The 22,692-nt window shown below is 36.3% G+C and overlaps 1 protein-coding gene across 4 annotated transcripts in view; it reads left to right on the forward strand.

Annotated features, from left to right (window-relative positions):
* Hnf4 (Hepatocyte nuclear factor 4) overlaps positions 1-22,692 on the forward strand; it is a 41,086-nt gene that overhangs the window by 16,991 nt on the left and 1,403 nt on the right. For 2 of the 4 annotated variants that reach the window (XM_053759180.2, XM_053759182.1), the window contains exons 2-9: positions 9,864-10,047; positions 11,226-11,320; positions 15,053-15,180; positions 17,047-17,193; positions 19,226-19,346; positions 19,806-19,937; positions 20,528-20,764; positions 21,110-21,260. In XM_053759180.2, coding sequence (XP_053615155.1) covers positions 9,864-10,047; positions 11,226-11,320; positions 15,053-15,180; positions 17,047-17,193; positions 19,226-19,346; positions 19,806-19,937; positions 20,528-20,764; positions 21,110-21,260 — 1,195 coding nt within the window. Of the gene's footprint in view, positions 1-7,498; positions 7,554-7,660; positions 8,225-9,863; positions 10,048-11,225; positions 11,321-15,052; positions 15,181-17,046; positions 17,194-19,225; positions 19,347-19,805; positions 19,938-20,527; positions 20,765-21,109; positions 21,261-22,692 lie in introns of those variants that run through there. The other 2 variants (XM_053759181.1, XM_053759179.2) reach the window with 2 other exon arrangements.

Genomic DNA, 22,692 nt, shown 5'->3' on the forward strand with positions numbered 1-22,692 from the left:
ATTCATATTTTTATAAATATTTTGCAACAACCTGTACATGTAGAATAAATCAAAGGCTATGTAGTTTCGATTAAAAACATAATTAATTATATACTATACGATAAGAAGTCAGTACCTAACATAAAATATTTCTTATCTTGATATTTGAAATCTCGATTTCACTAGTTAATGTGTTTATGTAAAGAATTTAGTTTTGTAGCTCAGTGTCTCCACTGGCTTCATATTCTTCATATACATCTACAGCAAACATCTAAATCGGTCCAGCAGTTTAGCCATGAAAGCGTAACAGAGACAGACGTACAGACTTTCGCTTTTATGAAATAGTATGGAAGTGTGGATTAAGATATTTCTGCTATAAACTTATTTATTTTAAATATTTACAAAATGTACTTTCGCAAAATTATGTTTATTCTCCGTGTAATTAGTTTGACATACTATACTCCTGCCCTCAATTTATTACTTACACAATAAATCTGTACATTTGTACATCGCCAGTGGCTATTATATACAACAATCTGCGATTGAGGTCAAAGTCCACTTTGATTGGCTGTATTATTATCTAACAAAGTCGGACTTTGTACCGACTCGTCTCGGCTAACAAGTTCATAATAGTAGACTTCAATAATTGTCCATAGTTATTTATAAAACATTGGTCCAGTTTGAAAATTACCCAGACAGATTCTCATGAAATGTTTTTTCCTTAACCACTTCCTTAAGGCTAATGTTGGACTTTGATCATTAATTGGCCGAAGTCCATTTAGTGTCCACGTAATACGTAACCGGTTAAGGTAATACAAGCATGGATTTGCGTAACCTCCGAAGTTTTTGTAACCGCAAAATATTTATTATTGTGATCGAGTTCGTGCGCCAAACTCAGATGACGTCAACTCATTTTTTGTTTACGATCTGAATTGAAGACCAGGACTATTTTAAGCATACGACCCTAACATTCTTTGGATCATATTTTATTTTTATATGAGGCTGATAAGCTTTTATTATCCTAATTCGAATTTGAATTTCTGATAAGTAGATGTTGCTGTATTTGTAGGTAGATTTGATGTGCATGTGGTCTGTGAGGCGAAAAACGAATTGTGAACAATTGCAAAGCCCCTTCGCCCTTTTTACGTCATATGGGATCAAATTCTCTTCTAATCCGCAGCTTCGATGCTATTTGGAAGCGAAAAGCGTTTACTTTCCAGCGCAGATGATTGAAGTCAATCTCAGAAAAGAGCTGGAGATTCTTCTTTATTCAATGGGCTAATTACCTCTTTTTTAGCATTTAAATTCCACTAAATATGCTATGCAGACAAATGTGGCCTTCGCTGTCAACGTGAAAGCATTTTTGCCTTCAAAGAACTGAAAATTGAAAAACTGCCACAGTTTTCACACCATATTTGAAATTCTCAAACTACAAACATGTCAAACCCGTAAGGGATAAATATGTGATACGGTATGTAATTCCTCAAATATTTGTTTGCGGTTCTGGGTGTGCAGCGTTGAACGTTTCCAACCTTAGTGCTTACTAGCAGCAGGTCAATGCGGTATTTATTGACGAGTTGGTTATGAACTTTGTATACTGAGATTGTTTTGTTTATAGTCTGACGATCAAGACGATACGATCAAAGTTCAGTATTTGGAGACCGTAATACAAGTCTGATTGTCCGTGGTCAGGGTTGTCTGTGTTCAGATTCAGAAATCGAAAGTCGACTATAACTTTATTAGGTCAAACTTCGGACAATGCACAGACGCTATTTGGGAAAAAAGGATCATTGTTCACCCGATTTCATTCTAACTTCTTCTATTGCTTCACAGCTGTACTGTTTTGAAAAAGCTCTAAAAGTCTGTATTCTGTAATCTACACAGAGTCTTTGCATTAATTTTCCTGTTATGACCGATACATTATATAATTTTGTTTGCTCCTCATTTACACATTAGTAGATAAATATGTGCCTTATTTTTTCTTTCTTATCGTCCGCCCAATTAGGATTATTGACGATATGCTTACCACGAATGACGCACGTGAACAAAATATTAATATATAGAGGTATACTTCCCATAATTCTACTTACTTAACCGGTTCTAGAGAGGGGAAACAAAATCCCTTTAGAAAGACAAACGTCTTTCTAAAGGGATTTTGTTTCCCGTTGGGTGTAAAGGCACCTTCGTTTTTGGATATATATTAGTTAGTTTTATGATAGGTTTAAAAACGTGTCTTGTCTCTCAAGAAAGATGAGAAAATAAAGCTTTGGAGCTCCGTAGGTTTTCTGTCCAAGTTTGCAACTGCTTTTAAACTTGAGTTAAGTTTTATGACTGGCTGCCAAGATATACATCATAATAAATGGACTGAACTGTTGATCTTCATCAACGACAAAAATTTACCAATTTACCTTTCGTCATGGCGCCATCATTATCTAAGCCACAAGCAAGTCCACTGCTAGTCACAGGTCTCCTAAAATCTCTGGTGTTTCAAAACTAAATGTTGTGACGCCACTCTTGTCTCTCGAACTCGCCTGTTCCAGACATCATGTTCTTTGAGAATGCTGCTGTCTATCAGCTGTGATAATGACAAGCATAGGAGAATATGGACTAGGCCTATTATATGCGTCTGTCATTGAGATATTCGATGGAGCTAGACCGAATGAAAGCAGCTTGCGCCCTGTCTGGCGCTATATGAATTAACGAACGCCCAAAATAGAGCATTTGTTTCGTTTACTATATAGCAAAGCAACCAGTTTTCCCTGAGCCTCAAAGTCAAGGTCTAGGCCGCGACAACGTCATGGCCATACATTAATTATATGAGCAAGTTATCTATGTGTCTGACGTCATTCCGCCACCTCTCGACATCGCACCATCAAATTATGAGAAACTCGCCATTTTAAGACATTTTCTTGTAAAGTTTCAATTGTAATGACGCCCTTACCTGGTCATGTCATAGGTGGTAGTCCATTACCCACTCCTGTACAAGCACTTGTATCATGATAGTCTGTGGAACATGTTATAGAAGAAGAAGGAGATCCGTCTGAGACTTCTGTTTTTGTAGAACATGTGTTTTTATACGGCTGCTGTTAACTTTTCCTTATGTACAGTGTAGCTATTTATAAAATGTCATTATTCGATAACGGAAGCACTCGCCGATCTTGGTGAACAAAACATTTCACAAAAGTGGCCCGTTTTGGGGCGCCAGAAAGTAATGTAAATCATTAACTTAACCATATCTATTGTACAATTTTCCACTTGTATCTCTGAATTTTCGTTCTTCACCCGATTCTATTTTTGAGGGTTTCCTATCTCATAAGGAAAGAACGGAACCCTTATAGGATCACTTTGTTGTCCGTCTGTCCGTCTGTCAAGGCTTTCTCAGGAATGCGTACACATATCAACTTGAACTTTACATGAAATATCTGGGTCAATGGTCCCTTGAAGCTGTGAAAAAATCAATCTTGTAAGTTTAAGTACTTCTCTCGTCGGGAGCCGATCCTGGGTGCACCGTGCTTATCATAATCATACGGCTGGCCCTCGAAAATTACCCGAAGACCATGTATATTAGGAAGATGAGCAAAGTCGCTGCCCATTGTGCACTAGTATTGCATATTTTGCAAAATTGCGAATTATACTATACATAGATTAGATAGATTGTAAATAACATCTGTACTGTCATGGTTTCACGTGTAATTTTTTTCATACCAATTATTATTGTGCCTAGTGCACTATAATTTTGTCTAGATCTCTTCCATGATAACCTGAGAGACGTATATGTTGATGGTTTTCCTTGTTTTTGTTAAATTGTGAAACTGGTGTTATGATCTTGGGACATATTATATTATTATAGCCCTTCCAGAAACTCTAATCTAAGCGGATTTCGAGTGCTTCCGTACGTTTACTTACTTTTCCATTATCGCTGTCAATAATAGTCAGCAAAATGCCTGCGCATATCAACACTTTTGTCGGATTATTTATGTAGTATAAATTCCATACTGTACAGTGTGTAGTTAGACGTGTAATTTTCTTTAGTTATTAGTCAATAAATAAAATCTAAATTAAAACACTTATAATTTACTTAATTAATCCATGCAGCAAAGTTTAGCTTTGATTAGATTTTTTTAATAACGCGCACTGTCACTTTTACAAAATCACAATTTTCTCGTTGAGGAAGCGCCTTAAGAAAATATTCTAATATAGCTGTGTAGTCATAGCATGCTGCCTTGAAATTACTGTTAATTATTTAAAGGTATATTTGTTTTGAATATCGTATTTCCTGCTTGTCAAAGCGGTGACTTTGAATTAAATTAAAACTATATGTGTAGTTACTAGACCGTATTTTCTTAAGCATACATCTTAATTTCTAAACATACTTATTAGGATTTACACTTGCCTAATTTAAAAAAAAACCCAGCCGTAGGCAAGTTGAGAGATTTTACTCTACGAAGTACGGAACCCTAATCCAATTTAAATAAATTGAAATCGACTAAATAAATTGACTTGAATTGGAAATAAAATTGACTGCGTGTTGCGTAAATTCGCGCACACATGTGAAGCTTAAGTAATGTTTATGTGAAGCCAAAAGTGCTAACTCATGCACAGCATTCGCCGACAAGTTTAGGAAACCGGTCTTCGCGGGATTTTCCTTGACGAAACCACACAAGATATTGCATTATGTTCTGCCGGCACCGGCACTGCGTATTTACTTCACTATCTAGTCCCAAATGCCTTAAGTATCAAAGATATAAACTGTCTGGGATTGTGACACCGCGAACCCTCGGGCATAAAAAAATAAACCTAAAAATTTTGAAAATTCTTCTCTGATTTTACAATCGGCCGTCTGACGTCAACTCCATCCTATTGGGAATGCTATTGTCGGCTATCAGCTCCACGGCTATGTATCTGTCCCCTTGGTCCCCGTGTACGATATCCAGGAGGATATGGAGTTGTTCTAATCTAGGGCGGGACCACACGTCACACTAAAACTAGAACGAATAAAATTACGTAATAAAACTGTGCTGAATTTCATCAATATTGGTCATTACAAACAAAAATACAAATCTTTTCTCTTTATAATATTAGTACTTATGTAAGTTAGGATTTGAAGTATTACATAACACAGTCCCCTGGATAGCAGCATAACAAATAATAATATCATTGTAATTACGCAGATATGACGAATAATAAATATATGGGAGTGCTTGGATAAGATATGATGCCATAGGTATTTAGATAAGTGAAAACATGTAGCGTTTGCGAACTTAAGCTATGTTGAAACTAGCTTTGGCCCGCGGCCCACGTGAATTTTCTTTGGGAACAGGGGAACAGTACTTGAATGAAAGATAGCCTACAAAATTTAAATATCTGTTGAATGGATAAAGCATTAAAAATAATTATTTATTATATAATAATTATTTATATTTACAATGAACACATTTAAGTAATACATATTTTTTTCATCAGAGCATATTTCCCGGATCATTCTTCAAAGACCAGGGTGCACTTTAAAAATAAATTGTATTTATTTTTAATATAGGATACATATCCAGTCGCGTGCCTGACGTCAGCCCTCTTTGGGAATGCAATTTTTGCCTCTGTTGCAGCTGTTGTTTTCGATATGAGTGGTTTTATGATAGGGTGGGAACCACACGTGATATTTATAATATTACATACTTGGGAGTTATACATTTTGTCATAGTGGATGGGACTAGAATAAGGAATAGGGTTCCCAAAACTCCCACAGGAGTTAAATTGGAGAACCAGCCAATAAGTGACTAACAAGACTATGTCATTATTGACTGTCCTTGCCTGTGTAAAATATTAACTCACGCAAATACTTCATAACAAATAGTACATTAAAACAATAATAAATCCTGAGAAATATCTATTTCAATATACTTATATAATCATTCTTATTATTTGTAGTGCTAGTATTTGTAGTTCTTGTGGCTTTATGTAACAATTTCTGTACTTAACTAATAGTGGGACAAATAGAAATGTTTGTTCTGCAATATCCATGGTTCCACCTGTGCCGATATTTGTTTATCCTTAATCAAATCTTGCTAGTTAAATTTCTGCTCGTCCTAGAGTTTTCCACCTCGCTTTAGTCTCCATGACAATGCATTATATGATAAGCATGGCCATGGTGATGGTGCACCCAAGATCGGGTCCTAATGAGAGAACTCCTCAACGGTTTACCGCACGGCGCACTGCTCGGACATGATTTTTTGTCACGTGTTAAATGAAACAAAATCTCTTTGTCTGACAATAGCTTCTGGCATTTGTTTAATTCAAATTTTATCGATATAATTTTTATACCACCCGGATTCATGAACATTTACGGGATGTTATCAGTTTTACGTGTCTGCATGTTTATTTATTCAATCGTACCACACAAACAAACGAACTGATTTATGATCTAGTTTTTCTTTGGTTTTAATGATGACCTAATCTGGATGACATGACTTGAAATAGAGATTTTTTTATTGTTCTTCAATGACCTAAATATGAAAGTCAAGTGTATGTTCGCAAAGTAAAGCATGACATCACTGACTCAAATTAGTTTAATTTGGATTGTTATCAGAGTTACAACTGGAGTGGAAAAGGGGGTGGCAGACGAGGCAGCATCAGATAGGGATGACCCGGCCTGCCCCCGGCCGATAGCACATATGTATCTATCTACACGCTTATCGTCTTGTTTATATTAAACGTGTGGGTGGAAACTATTAAATACATTCCTTAGTATAAACGGCAAAATAATTTTGACGATAACACAAATATAATTTTTGTTCAATCTGAATTTTTAGGCTAGTTCAGATGACTTTAGTTCATGGCTCGGTTTTTCTCTCTCTCTCTCTCTCTCGTTTTCGCGGTTGCATCGGTCACCATAGCATTGATGCCCATGGGCCGCTTTCCTACTTTTTCTTCTCCGCTTTGCACGGCCCTTAGTTGTCTAGTCACGTCATTAGTCACCATGGTCGATACTACTACTCAGTTTTTAACACAGAATAGGCAATTACATCAGTACTACAGTATTGTGACTAGTTCACTAGGTGTACATGCCTCTACTGCCTCTGTGACTGCCACTCATAGTCATCAAATGTAAGAGCTAGACTCTTGAGCGATGGGATTTCTTCCATTGTCCCTCTCCATTGCTTGTTGTTTTGTTATTTCTATTTGTGCTTAAACTCATGTAACATATGGAGACAAACCAGCAGCGGGCAAGTCTTCTGTTAGGTCACTCGCATCGCGAAGATGTTTTTGGCGAAAGAAATGTCACCGTTACCTTTAATTTTTAATTTTTGTAGAATCACTATGATAAACAAAATGGAACTAAAGTACAATTATGCTTTCACTTGCATATCGTGTATCATGATTATGTACTGCAGTAACTAGGAGCTCGTATTCACAACTCCGATAACAGCGACGATGCGAAACAAAGGGACAAAGCGGGTGCGAGTGACAGTCAATTACTCACGCATCAACTTTTGTTTACGTATTGTTGTGCAGTTTATGGTAAAAGCTGGTCAGCTGCATGAGTCGCCGGCACAACGCATCCGTCGCTTCCGATAAGGGTGAGTCAGACGGTCCCATCGCTAGCTGATCCCGCGTGTTGCGGGTCATTCATACCATTAATCGCGCACTCAGCGGATTGTCACTGAAGCGGATGTTGTTACCCATTGTGGACAACATTCTAGCGCAGTCGGAATCACAGCGCCCGCGCGGAAAGTCGCTTCACACGCCGCGCTGCTCTTACGTCTCGACACCCGAGCTCGACGTGATCTGAACAAACACCGCTATCGCCAACAATTAGTGATAAAAACGAAAACATTACCCGGAAACTATGCCATCGGAACTCGTTACCAGCTAAATATTTACTGTGATTCGAAGACGCCAGAGACGCGGTTATAGATAAGAAGTGTTGTTACATTATTTTGGACGAATCGAGTCACCTGTTGTAAAGGGATATCGACGGCGATATCAACAAATCGAGTCGCGTGGTTCAGTAGTCAATAAGCGGTGGTTTCATATCACCGCGCGTTAAATTGGAAAATGCCGGTGTGCGGCTACGAAAAAATGTCGTCTCAGGAGATGTGTCTGATGGGATACGCTGGGGCGCCGGATTACATGATGGGCTCGCAGCCCCACGTATGGGACAAGCCGTCGGAGACCTCGTACCCCTCGTTCGTCCACAGGAATCACCAGGACACCAGCCTGGACGTCAACATGACATACGCTGGAGAAGGTACCTTTTATTGACAATGAACCAACATGTTGGCCGTGGTCTTTCTACTATTTCGCTTACGTATCACTTAATTTGACGATTTTGTTTCGTAATATTTTAATAAGGTAATGAAATCATCATTAATGTTTTCGTCCGACTCAGTGTCGTATCGCGCATACTCAACAATGTTGATAAATACTTTCCGAATTATCTTTTTTTGGTAAAGAGTCGTGTAGAATGTTTTTACTTTATTGATAAATTTGAATATAAGGCTTTTTAAAATCATGTTACTGCTATAATGTATGTTTGTTTACTTTCCTACATATGGCAAACAAGTATTATCAAACTATTGTATACTTTATTAGGTCAAGAAACTTTGCATGATACGGCTTTGCTGATAATGAGTTTCAAAGACGAAAAATGAACTTGCGAAGCCAATGTTACGTATTATGTTGCAGGCATGTTTTGAAAATTTGGAAAAATTTTAAGAAAATATTGTTCGTATAATTTTGATCTAGCTGTTGTCCGCAGCTCGAGTATATCTATTCCAAATTTCAATTGAAATCGGCCCAGCGTTTTAGCCGTGAAAACGAGACAGGCAGACTTCTCTCATTTTCTAATATTAGTGAATGGATGACATTGTTGAAATCAAAACAGTAATCCCTACACACAACAAAAAACTAACAGACGAATTTTTGTACGGCTTTCACCAATAAATACTGTGATTCCTTAGGAAGGGTGAGGTGTATATTTTATTATGGTTTTGCGAAGCCGGCTCGGGTCGCTAGTTTCCAGTCTTTTCAATCTTTATTGCATTTCAAATGACCTTACAATCTCATAACCTATTCACATGTTAACACAATGTACAAACGTAAGCTTGTTAAACCTCCAACTTGGTTTAGTCTTTACATCCGCATTTGACAAAAACCATTAATTAACACCATTATAGCTACCATACATATTTTACTATAAAACACTATAACGTAAACACAGGAATCATGATACGGTGCAACATTGCAATGTTGAGGTATCTTAGTATCGAAAGCTTTGTTCATTACAAGCATTTTTTATGTGCTGAAGTTAAAACTAATCTCCATGTCTAGATTTAAAATTAAGTATAAATCTAAAATGTAAAATAAATGTATTAATATAAAATACAATTCAATATCTGCGTAAACATAGATTAATTAAATTATATAATGTAAAATTAAATTAGTCAAAATAATAACATTTTGTTCAATTGTTCATGGTGATCTTGAATATTTGACAAGTACTTTTAGATAAGGCATGTAAAGTGAATTGTCCGTATCATCTTTATATGTATAAATCGTTTATATGTCAATCGGTTACACGATGTACTATTTATATATCATTCATGAAATAACAACAACAATTCCATTAAATCAAACTTCAAACTTTTTACTTTGTTGCAAAGACTATTTATCGACCTTAAGATATGAAAAATATTTTATATCCAAAAATTTTTTTCCTAAACACATGAAGACAAGTACACAAATTATACATAGACAAAGAAAATAGACTTATAAAAAAATGACTTCTAATCAGACCATTGTCCTATAGTCTTTCTGATATGACACATTTTTACTGAAGGGAAATTTAATTTATTATACAATTAACAGTTTTTGTTGTCTTGTTCCAGACAGTGATATTCAGTTGGAGACGAGTAGCAGCGAAGCGAGCGCCGCCAGTTCCACAGCCCTTTCGCAGCATTGCGCCATCTGCGGCGACCGCGCCACAGGGAAACACTATGGAGCCTCGTCCTGCGACGGATGCAAAGGCTTCTTCAGAAGAAGCGTCAGAAAGAACCACCTCTACACGTGCAGGTAATGATTGTTACATCATTGTGTCACCTGCGGCGTCTGCCATCACTGGGAAGCACTACGGGGCTTCGTCCTGGGAGGGGCGTGAAGGCTTCCTCCATGGACTGAGGAAACTATAGATATCTATTATTTCGCTCATATAGAGAAACGCGTGGGTATTAGAAATATTCGACAATGTATGGGACAGTGCTAATTTGCTAATGTGCCCAGTTTTACAACGCCTATCTTGCCCTTTTATATGAGATAGACTGGAAATTGTATGCAAGTGTTCTATCGCATTTGGTTACGCTCGCTCGTTATCTTTATTTGCTTTGGTTTCTTCAAAAAGAAGAGTGGCGTTCAGAGTAGGAAAAACAGGAGAAAACTGACAGCTTGTACCGTCCCCCGTGTAGAGTAGGGTACAGGGTACATACACATTCTCTCATAAAGCTAGGCGATATATTTTCTGCTATGGCGATTAGTTGAGGAAATTTCAACAAAATCAAATAATCCTGTATGCTAAATGCCAATTCATGCTTCTGGGCTAATATTACCTGTGTTTAAAGATATTAATTGACACCTGTCTGTAAAGTGCCATTTACCTCGGATGGTTAAAAATTTACAACCTACGCAGTTTGAAACAAATATTCCAGACTTAAGAAAAAAAACGAAAACTTGTGTAGTCTGAATGTAAAATAGACCTTCACAAGGTTATGGAAAACCTGCATACTGTTAGTCTGTAAAATTCACTAGTGTGAGACTACTGCTACTAGATGGCGGATATTCTGTTATGTCAGATGCCTTCAGATGACTCCCAATAAAATCTAAATAAATAAATATATTAGGACAAATCACACAGATTGAGCTAGCCCCAAAGTAAGTTCGAGACTTGTGTTATGGGATACTAACTCAACGATACTATATTTTATAACAAATACATATATAGATAAACATCCAAGACCCGGGCCAATCAGGAAAAGATCATTTTCCATCATGACCCGACCGGGGATCGAACCCGGGACCTCTCGGTTCAGTGGCAAGAACCTTACCACTGCGCCACCGAGGTCGTCAAAATGTATGTATGTATGAATCTGTATGAACGTTTTAATGCTAGCAACATTTTTGGAATATTAGAGTTTAGACCAGATTAAGAAAGTAGCTCAAAATTTTGGTTTGTTAATATTATTTTTATTTTGTTTCAGGTTCAGCAGAAATTGTGTGGTAGACAAAGACAAAAGAAATCAATGTAGATACTGTAGGCTAAGGAAATGCTTCAAGGCTGGCATGAAAAAAGAAGGTGTGTTATACATTTAATTACATGTATTAGTAAGACGCGCCAATCGCTTCCCAATCGCATAGAATAGATTCGGCAATTTATTACGCATAGTAATTATAAAATAGATAAATACTATCTAGTTTATATATTTATGTACTACACAAAATGACAGTGTAAATATAAAACTCACAAATAAGTACAATATATGGAGAGAAACAAAAAAATCCGGAACAAGCTGCGTTAAAATTTCAACAACTAAAAAATATTATCTACAAACTTTATAAATAAAATCGCAGGAAAATAATACATTATAGTATAAACTGAAGTTGTATCCAATCACAAAAATAATATTTGACAAGTACACATAGGTATAATACCTACTGTCTCTCGTAACGATTCGCTGTCGATAGAGAGGTCAATACATTTTATTATACCTAATGCTATACAGCCGTAAGTGCTTAAATACATAGTAGACGTCATTTACATAACCCCGCCGTATATCCTTGACACTAGTTTCTTACGACTCTGTTACTAACTTCTCATTATTTCGCGATATAAGTATATAAAAATTCAGTCATAATTAATAACTGGCCAATACTGCTTTTGTCTGGAAAAATCATGCAATTACATTGTTTTTACTGATGGCCTTTACTTTAAACGTCTTTCGTCACACCACTTTTGTCAAAAGTAGTTTTGACTGTAACATATTTAAATAATGCTTATCTTACTGCAGAATGTATACTTGTTACATGATTTATAATACGTGTAAATAATTGTAGATAATATTTCAAAATTTTGTATGTCTACTATCATCAGAAGATTATAATACAATCTAATCTCCCCCACGAACTACTTAAAAACCCACTTGTTTTGTTTGTATGAAATACTTTCATAAAACATGATATCATGTCTAAATATATATATATTAATATAGCAACAAGATATGCTAAAAAAATACTAAATAGGCGAAATATTGGTTGTATCTTCAAGGACTGGATTTTTTCGGTTAGGTCAAGAATTCTCTTATTTTCATTTATAGCTTTTATTATTTATATGACACCGAATCTTATTCATAGTGCTCGTAAGATATATTATTCTAATATAATACTTTTATAATACCGATAAAACAAACTTAAATTTGCAATAACAACTTTTACATATAAATAAATTGATCGATCAATCATATAGTACTGTCTACCCAAAACATAGATTTAATTGTAAAATTGTGTTCCGGTTTGAAGGGTGACAGAGGCGAGTATACTGTGGCAAAGGATCCCAGGTCATAAAGTAGGTAACGCTCATGTGGTATCCCTGGTATTCCAGGCGTTGATAGGCTTTGGTGACCACTTAACATCAGGTGGGCCGCATGCATGTTTGCCTGCCTGTAAAAAAAACGGTTATTGCTTACACAACCATTATGGAATTATAAATTACCCAAGAATCATTTTAAAACTATCTACTTAAAAGTAGATTAGTATTTATTACTAGCTTTTTCCCGCAGCTTCGCCCACGTAAATTTCTCACGGAACCAGTTATTTTTCGGGAATGAATGTCTCTATGTCCTTCTCCACACTTCAAACCACATAAATACAAAATTTTAAGAAGATTAGTCTAGTAGAAAGATCGTAAAAAGGTGACAAAATACCTTACTTTCGCACTTATAATACTAGTTAGGATAGACAGTCACAGGGGCATAATTTAGTTAGATCACGTGTAGGTAAAACAACATTCACTACAAGTCGTACAAGTCACAAAAAATCGTCCGAAAATAGACTAATTCATGCCTTTACGTATCTATTACATCACTATGATGGTTCAATTTTAAAATTCTATTGTACATAAATTACATACTCTGCTACCACGATGTGTAATCACAATGACATTGCTAAAAATTTGTATCCAAGTAAATGTTGGCAGCAATCAACAAGAGCTTAAAATACCACCACATTTTATGTTTTCAAAGAAAGACATTTTTATATTTTAGTAAATAAAAATAAAATGTTAGACTCAATAACTTGTCCACCTATTGAAAGCAAATAGCAAGTATTTAAAATGTATGTAATATTTGTTAAATAAAATTAGCTTTCCTGATCAACTCCTGCGTCCTACAAATGCACATGTACCCAGAGCCCAAAAATCAAATAAAAATAAAATTACGCTTTCCTAAAACAAAATTACACATTAATAAGTAAATGTAATTAAAATTACACTTTCCTAGAATGAGTAACTTCCAGACGTGGCATTTTCCGTTTTATCTCAGTAACGACCTTAAGTTAACGAGGCATTATGTTTATCGCGAGAAGTACCTATTCCTTATTTGCTGTCAACACCCAATTAGCGTATCGTACAAATTTTGTGCTATCACAGGAGCAATGGCCCTTTGCGCGTGCTATATACATTCTATGTAATATTGTATATGAAAGTTTTGATGCTTATTCTAAATGGCGCAGTAATTTTTAAAGAATGTTTTGCCTGGAATAAAAAATTAGTGATTATATTTGAAAATCCTAATCGACTTAATACTGTCTCTCTCTCTCCCGTCTGAGCGTTTACCCGGTTTCTTCACGGCAGAAGCGCTGGAACCTTGCTTTCCTTGTGTACTAAATTGGAGAAAAGTAAATGAAGTAAATCGTTGAAACAAAAATCTTGTGGAACTTGTAATGTATCCAAAAAAAACCCTTTGATTCTATTTTTATATACTACCTATTTAATAAACAACAACAAACGGCAAATTGTTAAAAATACCCGTCGATCTTTTAACGTTGATTTCCATAAATTAAACATAAATGTTCCTAATAGTTAAGTGATGTAATTGACCATGCAAAATGGTACATTGAATTAGGCATTTGTTTTGGTTATTTAATACGTAACGATCATATATACGTATGTTTTGTGCAAAATTCATATAATGTAACTAAACGGTGATGTTTAGCCATACAAGGATACTGGCATTTGTAACAAATTAGTTTGTCGTTTTCAGAACGACAATTTTGTTTGTTTGTTAGTTTTGCGTATCCACCATTCATTCTTACAAACATTCTAGATTAGGCTACTTAGTTATCATATTAGCTAATGATAGAAAATAACTTTACACTCATACATATAGAATAGAGCTCTAAATTGTGAAAACAATAATGTCGAAAATAAAATTAGCTGATCGATTTTGAACTCGTCTGAACGGTCCCTTACACTTATCTTATTTGAGATGTATGTTATCATATTTTAAGATACGCCGAAAGGTACTGAAGCCTGCCCAGTGTGGCGGTAGGCATAATTAAAATATATTAGTCATAACAGGTCCATGACATATCACTGCTATCAGTGCATATCACCTGCATCTTGACCCAACAATGCAACAACAACATGCAATTGCATCATTGTAAAAATATCATATAGCGCTAATGTAAAAATTAAAAGTAATATATTTTTTCATAAAAACTAACCTAAAAGAATATAAAAATATTTCACTTCTATTCTCTGATAAATATGAAAAATTATAACGTTTCTCTCATATAGCATAGCATGAATTTGGTTTTTTTTAGTAGAAAGTAATTTTATTTTGAAAATCAGTCACAAATTCAATGGACTGTTCAAGCTGCGTTCACATTAATTATTAGTCTTCTCTCTCTGAGATGGAGAGCTTTGGCAAAAATACTGGCTAAAAATAGTAATGAAAAACAAATAGTCATGATTGGAAATGTGAAGGTTCCGTTTTTGAAACACCAGTTCAATATAATATTGTCTTGTTCACAGCTGTACAGAACGAAAGAGACAGGATAAACTGCAGGCGACCCTCGTACGAGGAACCCACACAAGCCAACGGGCTGTCAGTGGTGTCCTTACTAAATGCTGAGCTTTTAAGCAGAAAGGTCATTGATGAGGTTAGTTATCATATATATCGATGTATGTATATATAATACAGCATTGCATTACGGAATATCTCTTTTTTTAATTCTGTCAGAAACCTTTAGACTGCTTGAATAAATTTGATACCAATGTTAGCAATATTACACTAATTTTTCAAGAATAGAGAATGAAAGAAAAAGTATATCTGTTTTGGAAGAAATCTATAATCGTGTCGAATAGCTCTTTCTCGCTCAGTAGGTACTCAGTATCAGTATTGTATATGAACGAGACCAAAGTTGCGTTATGTCACTTGCATATATTACATGTGCCTCGGTAAAATATTGATATTAATTATGAATATATATAAATATATTAGGACAAATCACACAGATTGAGCTAGGAGCCCCAAAGTAAGTTCGAAACTTGTGTTATGGGATATTAACACAACGATACTATATTTTATAACAAATACATATATACATAAACATCCAAGAGCCGGGCCAATCAGAAAAAGATCATTTTCCATCATGACCCGACCGGGGATCGAACCCGGGACCTCTCGGTTCAGAGGCAAGCACTTTACCACTGCGCCATTTAGGTCGTCAGAATTATAATTTAATCGTCAGGTGAATAACATATTAAATAAAATGTTGCTATTTAAAAGGTAGACCAACCGTGGTTGAGCTAGTGTGTGCAGGTCAGGGCGTGTGTAGTAAGTAGTAAACAAATTTAGGGTGTGACGGCTGTATAGTATGTCACCTTCAGAATTTTAATATTTTTAAAAAGTTGGTTTATACATTGTGTAAAACATTTAAATGCGTGCGTAGTACTTTTAATTTCTCTGCTTACTCATATCTCAACTTCGCATTTCCCTGTTGCGTTTGGAGCTGTGACGCTGCGAAACCCGTGGTCAGCGTAAAATATACGTCAAGTTTGAAAAACGCCTAACATCTACCCTCCTTGAGAATGTTACTGTTACATAAGCTATGTGTCCCTTCTACGTATGATATCCACGGCAGGATATGGAATGGCGGAATGTATGAGAAAGATCTGTCTGTCAGTAATTAAATTCGACAAGTTATAGTTTAACTTGCGGTGGTAGTCCAGTGGTACCCTGGTAGTGGTAGTGGGCCTGTTACCTAAAGGTCCCTGGTTCAATCTGACTCATTTTTATAGACTTCCACCTGGTTAAGCAATTTAGCTCACTAGTGTGATTACTAAATATGTACACAAATCTCAGAATCTAGATTGCCATGGCGTGGGGCAAAGTGAAGACAAACATCTATAGAGAAAAATAAATATGAAAAAGAATTTTAGTTACATTGTTAATGCTAGACTCAACTCTAGTGTCCCTACAGACTGATGAGTCATTCTAGCGTTGTTGTCTCTCTAAAGCCACTTATTATATTAATTCCTCGAAATACAAGTATATATATATATGTACAAAATGCAAATTAGTCATCAGCGTTTTAAATAAATTTATTTATGCAATGACGCATACATTGATTTATGCAATAGAACCACAGACTGTGACTTTATTTCTTCCTTACTAAAATTCACATAATATACCGATATATATCTCGGTAGGTTCTAAGACTTAACAGCTTTTTGTCTGACTTTCATTTCGATTACAATTTTCGCATTATTTTCATGTTGGCTGTTGCACGCAGCTTCGCCCGCGGTAGTCCCGTGACATTAATTATCTATTCCAAATATCATCAACATCGGCCCAACAGTTTAGCCGTGAAAGCATGACAGACAGACTTTCGCATTTATAGTATTAGTATGAAAATGTTTATATAGATAGTGTGAAATAGTAATAATAATATTAGTATTGATTCAGAATCAGCCAACATCACCTATTTCGATGAAATGTCATCATAATCGATGAAATCTCGCAGACAATCAACGTGAGCGACGCGGAGATCAACAACCGGAAGCTGGCAAAGATCAACGACGTGTGCGACTCCATCAAACAGCAGCTCCTCATCCTGGTCGAGTGGGCCAAGTACATACCCGCCTTCACTGAGCTACACCTCGATGACCAGGTAACATAAATTTATGAACAACACTCAACGGCCCACACGAAGCACTAAGCTTGTTTGCATTAGTGATAAGTCTCAGTTAAATATCTTATTATAACTTATGTCTACTTTGTAAATGGTGCAATAATGAGTTCATCTATCTATCTCGGGTCCGAAGGACACAAACACGGAAGGGCATACTATATTTTCGGTCATAGGTACAAATATTTGCCCGCGCTGGGACTCGAACCCAGGACGTTCAGATAACTGGCCTTTTGACAGTTGGTGTAGTATCAAAACTCTCCCGCTTATCGAGATAAAAGTCATAAAAAGTTCTCGCTGTCAGCTCTCTCACTGACTACTTATGACCAGCTAATATTTTGAAAATGAAAACAGATATTGAAATGCCAACGAACGTATGATAATTTATCATTCAGAAGAAGGTTCCAAAATCTTGTTTTTTTAATGATCTAAAAAACAATATACAAACAATTTTTATTTCAAGAAATAGGCATCATTATATAAGTTACACGTGTGTACACGTACCAATGACGCAACTTTTAAAGGTTTAAAATTATTAAATCTGAAAAAAATTTTCGAAAATTTGCTCAACCTTGACCTGTTTCGCGAAATACAAAATATTCACAATGTAGCTTAAGTGGAACTCATTGTTGAAATTGTGAAGGTACCTATTAATATGTGTTACCTATATTATGGAACAGGTCTGGTATGATGTCTGATGTGAATATTCCACGTCGCAGTTTAAAAGACGAAATAAAATGACGAAACAGTATAGGTCTTACACCAATTTAAACATGGTCGTATGCATAAATAAGTATGACACGCGCATCGTTGCATTGACCTGCAGGTTACTTGATTCTGATAGCGGCATTTGGTATATTCAACATCATATCAACCTACCCCAATAAGGTATATATTACGGTGATATCACGCCAGAGTTCAGCTCTGGATTAAGAAAGGTGTACTTACATAAACATATTGCCAAGTCTTGTCACGTGGAGTCGCTACTGTCGAATTACGTTTGATTTCAAAATTGTTCTCAATTTTAGTCACCTTGTAGCCTGAAGTCGCGTACAGTGCGTTTTAAAAAAAACTTCGATCGCCGGATCGAGGTGTGTTGCAATCCAGATTCTCCGCTATTTCCATCGCATAGAACTTAGTGTTGATTGTACGCGCCTTGGAATTTGAACAGTCGAATGTTTATCATTTTCTGTTTTCATTTGTCTTTATTTACCTTTTTGTCTATTTTTATTTATTTTTTTGACCACGTGTCGGATGATATAGTAAATATATCTGCTGCAAATATATCTATAGTCATATTATTTTATCATTAGATAAATGTATTGTTTTTAGTTACCCGTATTACTGTAACCAATCTATCAACGCAAATACGATATAGTTTTCTTTTTATTAATTTATCTCGTTGATTACGTGACAAATGTGTTGTAAAAATATGGATATCTATATAACAAAAAGGATTTTATCACTACTGCATAAGTTTTGTATCCTATAATCGTGACAGATAAAGTGAAGCTTAGCCTATCGACCAGGATACGATATACGAAACTGTGTAACGTTATCATTTCGCTATCTTTTGTTTTTATTAAGATAATGTTACTAAATTGTGTAAGTTACATTTGAAACCATAACCGGATACAACCAGTTTTGACTGAAAAAATCAGGCATACGTGTTAGGACGGCTTACGAGTATAATTACGGTTACGGATATTTTCTCTTCCCCTTGTTTTCAAGATTACAATACGATTACAATACAATAACAATTTTGTTAATCATCTTTTATTGTTCGCTAAGAAATAAAATAAAAATGTGATGGTGGCGCCATTGAGCGCGTATGATTGCGTCCTTAAAAAGCACGTATTAATCTCCGTCTCATCCTCGCGTTAACCCAATTTCAGTCGAGGCTATCCACGAAGCCCGAAAGCTTACTTGTGTTACCAAGAGAGTAAAATACAAATCTTTCCATTACCTCCATATACATGCACATATCAATGTAGACACCGTTCGTTGCCGCCAGGTGGCGCTGCTGCGCGCGCACGCAGGCGAGCACCTGCTGCTGGGCTGCGCGCGCCGCTCGCTGCACCTCAAGGACGTGCTACTCTTGGGCAACAACTGCATCATCGCCAAACACAATATTGGTATGTCCTAATACTTAATTTATTGAACAGATTTTGTAGTCAGTAACAAGTGTTATGCAGTTTAATATTTAGTTTTATCGTATCATATGCCAATGCCTCTTTTTTTCTTTTTTCTGTTTATTTTTCACGGGCCTACTGGAAGAAATTTCTATGTGAAGTAGTATCTTTGTACTTAAAAGAAAAAGATATGAAATAAAAAAGAAAAATTAAATAGAATAGTATGTAAAAAGGTACAGATCAATGAGAGAACAGTTGAAGAGATGGTTCTTTCTTGTTAATCGTTCTTTTTGTCAAATTGTGTTATTTATTGCTAACACTGGTGTCAGATTATAATCAAGTCTCCTGACATGACTTATGAAATGTGAATTTCAATCTACCACAGTATATATGAAGGCGATGGAAACGCTGTCAGATCCAGCCAGTCATAGTAGAAAAAGCAAAATATTGTTATGTTTGCAGATGGGCGCATGGATATAGATATCAGCATGATCGGCATCAGAGTGATGGACGAGATCGTGCGGCCGTTGAGGGAGATCGACATCGATGACACTGAGTTCGCGTGTCTCAAGGCCATCGTCTTCTTCGACCCGAGTAAGTATATCCGGGTTGGGAGATGCGAAGAAAACCGGGAGAAGTCTTCTTTAGCCACAATTTTTGTGACTGTGGTGCTGTCCAGTCCATGACAGCACCATATCTTGACATGACATCTTGACAATAGTCGTGGCACGCCAGACTATCCCGGATCTTCAGAGGCTAACGACAAAGCTTTAAAAGTAGCCATATATAATATATATTATAATATAGCCATACATAGATAGATAATTTAGCCATACAACAGGAGTGCCACAGGCGCGTTAGTGACTTTTTGCTCTTGGGTCTTTTGCCACAGTAATCTATTGCTACACTGCTTCTCTCACTCTTCAAACCGGAACATCCACGTGCTACTTGATCCAAGTGTCACGTCAATGTGAAAATCATAGAACGATACACATGCCAGCTGCGTATCCATTATACTTGCTCGTATATAATGGCCTTAATAGCCATCGCGCCATCATCACCCCAGCCACAAGAAGTCCATTGCTGGACCATTGCAATAGGCCTCAAAGAGTTCCGCAAAGATCAATCGAAAGGACCTCGCGTCCAATATCTTCCTGCTAATAGCTGATTTTTAACCTTTCTAGATGCCAAAGGGCTGTCCCAGCCGCAGAAGATCAAGCAACTCCGCTATCAGATCCAGATCAACCTGGAAGACTACATCAGCGATAGGCAGTACGACGGGCGCGGCCGCTTCGGCGAGCTGTTGCTGTGTCTGCCGCCGCTGCAGTCCATCACGTGGCAGATGATCGAGCAGATCCAGTTCGCGAAGCTGTTCGGAGTCGCCCATGTGGACAGCTTGTTGCAGGAGATGTTGCTTGGGGGTGAGTTTCTCTCTTTCATTCTCTGTCATCTGAGCTTTGGAGATTGCATTCATAACTTTGAAATTTTAAGATTCGCCTCCCTGACGTTAATCCTCCATTTGCTGTTTTTGCCCTATTCATTGTTCAAGCCTTTCCTTTGGTATGGCCATGTTCAGGATTTTTAAAATATTTTTTTAGGTATCATAATTTTTCTATTGTGTTTTTAATTTTGCCAGTACTTTGTAGCTTTTTGAAGAATACTACAAAATTTAAAAATTGACTTGGAAAAGTATCTTTGAAGGTCTAAAGATTAAAGAAATATTATTAGTGCGTGAAACAATGTGTAAAAGTGAATATTTTGTATAGGAGCGTCGACAGAGAGCGGCATGGAGACGGAGACGGAGACGGCGGCGGACGCGGCGCCGGCGCCCGCGCTCGTGCCGCAGCTGTCCGCGCCCGCGTCCGCGTCCGCGCCCGAGCCCTTCCTCCACGACCGCTTCAAGCAGGAGCCCAACATGTGAGACACCTTGCACACGCCACATTGTCATGCCGGGTACGCACTGTCGCTCGAACTCGAACAGATGCTGATAAACATTGCGCAGTCTAAGCGATTTTATTTATCTCAATGATGAATCGGCAATGTATGCAGAATACGCCATAATTTGGCTGACTGTTCGGCGATAATGTGTAGCCGGTATTAGAACCGGAGATAAAGAAAATTTGAGACTATACGAGCGTACCCAAATGACAGAGAAGAGAGAAGCCCATTTCATACAAAGCGGCAGATTGGGCGTTGTAAAACCGAACACACGATGAGCAATAAATGATATTCACTCTGTCGCATTTTCTTCTCGTGTTTTTCAATCGAAGCGAAAGATACGACGAAGTCTCTAGTTTTCTCTGTCTTCGATTAGAACACATTTTTGTAAAAAAAAAAAGCAATATTGTCACTCGAAACTGTCTCTAATGAGTATTTTCATATACCCGCTTGTGCACTGCTTCTGAGGTATTATTGTATACACACATTATGAGTTCCCAGCGATTATGACATAGTGAAACAGAAATATTAAATGATATAAAATGAAAAGGGAAAGATTCAAATCATTTTGAGAAATAATCGTCTGGATATATTTAAGATAACACTGCCGATTTGTAAAACCATTTTGATAGATTTCTTTTTAATTATATTCGATTTTGTCTAATGATACAATAATATTTAAATGAAACTAAACTCACAATTGTCTGTCAAAGATGTGAGGTAAATTTCTGTAATGCAAAATTTACAGCAATCTGCCAATAAATATTTACTTTTGGTTATGGTATACACGGTATCTTTAAAACGTATAGCTAGCTACATTTATGACAATTATCTAAATCTAGCACTATGCTTTTTTGTTTCTTCTGGCCGCTTGTACAATCTTCAATTAAATTTATTCTTAATCATGTTGCCTTACTTCATTTGAAAGTGCCTTACTCGGCCCATGCCAGCCAGAAATATATACTTTTACTTAAGAGTATTTTTATAAAAGTTATGTTCAGTTAAAATGACAATCAAACATATATCACATTTAGAGATCTCATTTATGGTATAACTGTTCTGTATATTCCGTTGTAACAATTTGTCGTAGATCAAATATTTAATCAATGCATAATATAATTGTTTAGTAGTAATAACTGAATTAATACTGGATGTAATTTTCTAATTAAATCACGCTTTGTAAGCACACAAACTAACACCAATCATGCTAAATACTCAATATCGGTTATACAGGTATAAGATCAATTTGTAGTCAAATTTTTGGGTAATATTGGTATATTAACTATTTTCTATAAAATGTTATGTTCAGCTAATTTTTATATTATATGTATTTCATGTAGACTCTTCCTGTGAATTGACAAATCTCACAAATTTGACTACATCTTTGCATGTGTTAAAATGACAGCTAAAT

The sequence above is a fragment of the Plodia interpunctella genome, chromosome 18 (genome assembly GCF_027563975.2).
Source record: "Plodia interpunctella isolate USDA-ARS_2022_Savannah chromosome 18, ilPloInte3.2, whole genome shotgun sequence".
In the NCBI taxonomy this organism is placed as follows: domain Eukaryota; kingdom Metazoa; phylum Arthropoda; class Insecta; order Lepidoptera; family Pyralidae; genus Plodia; species Plodia interpunctella.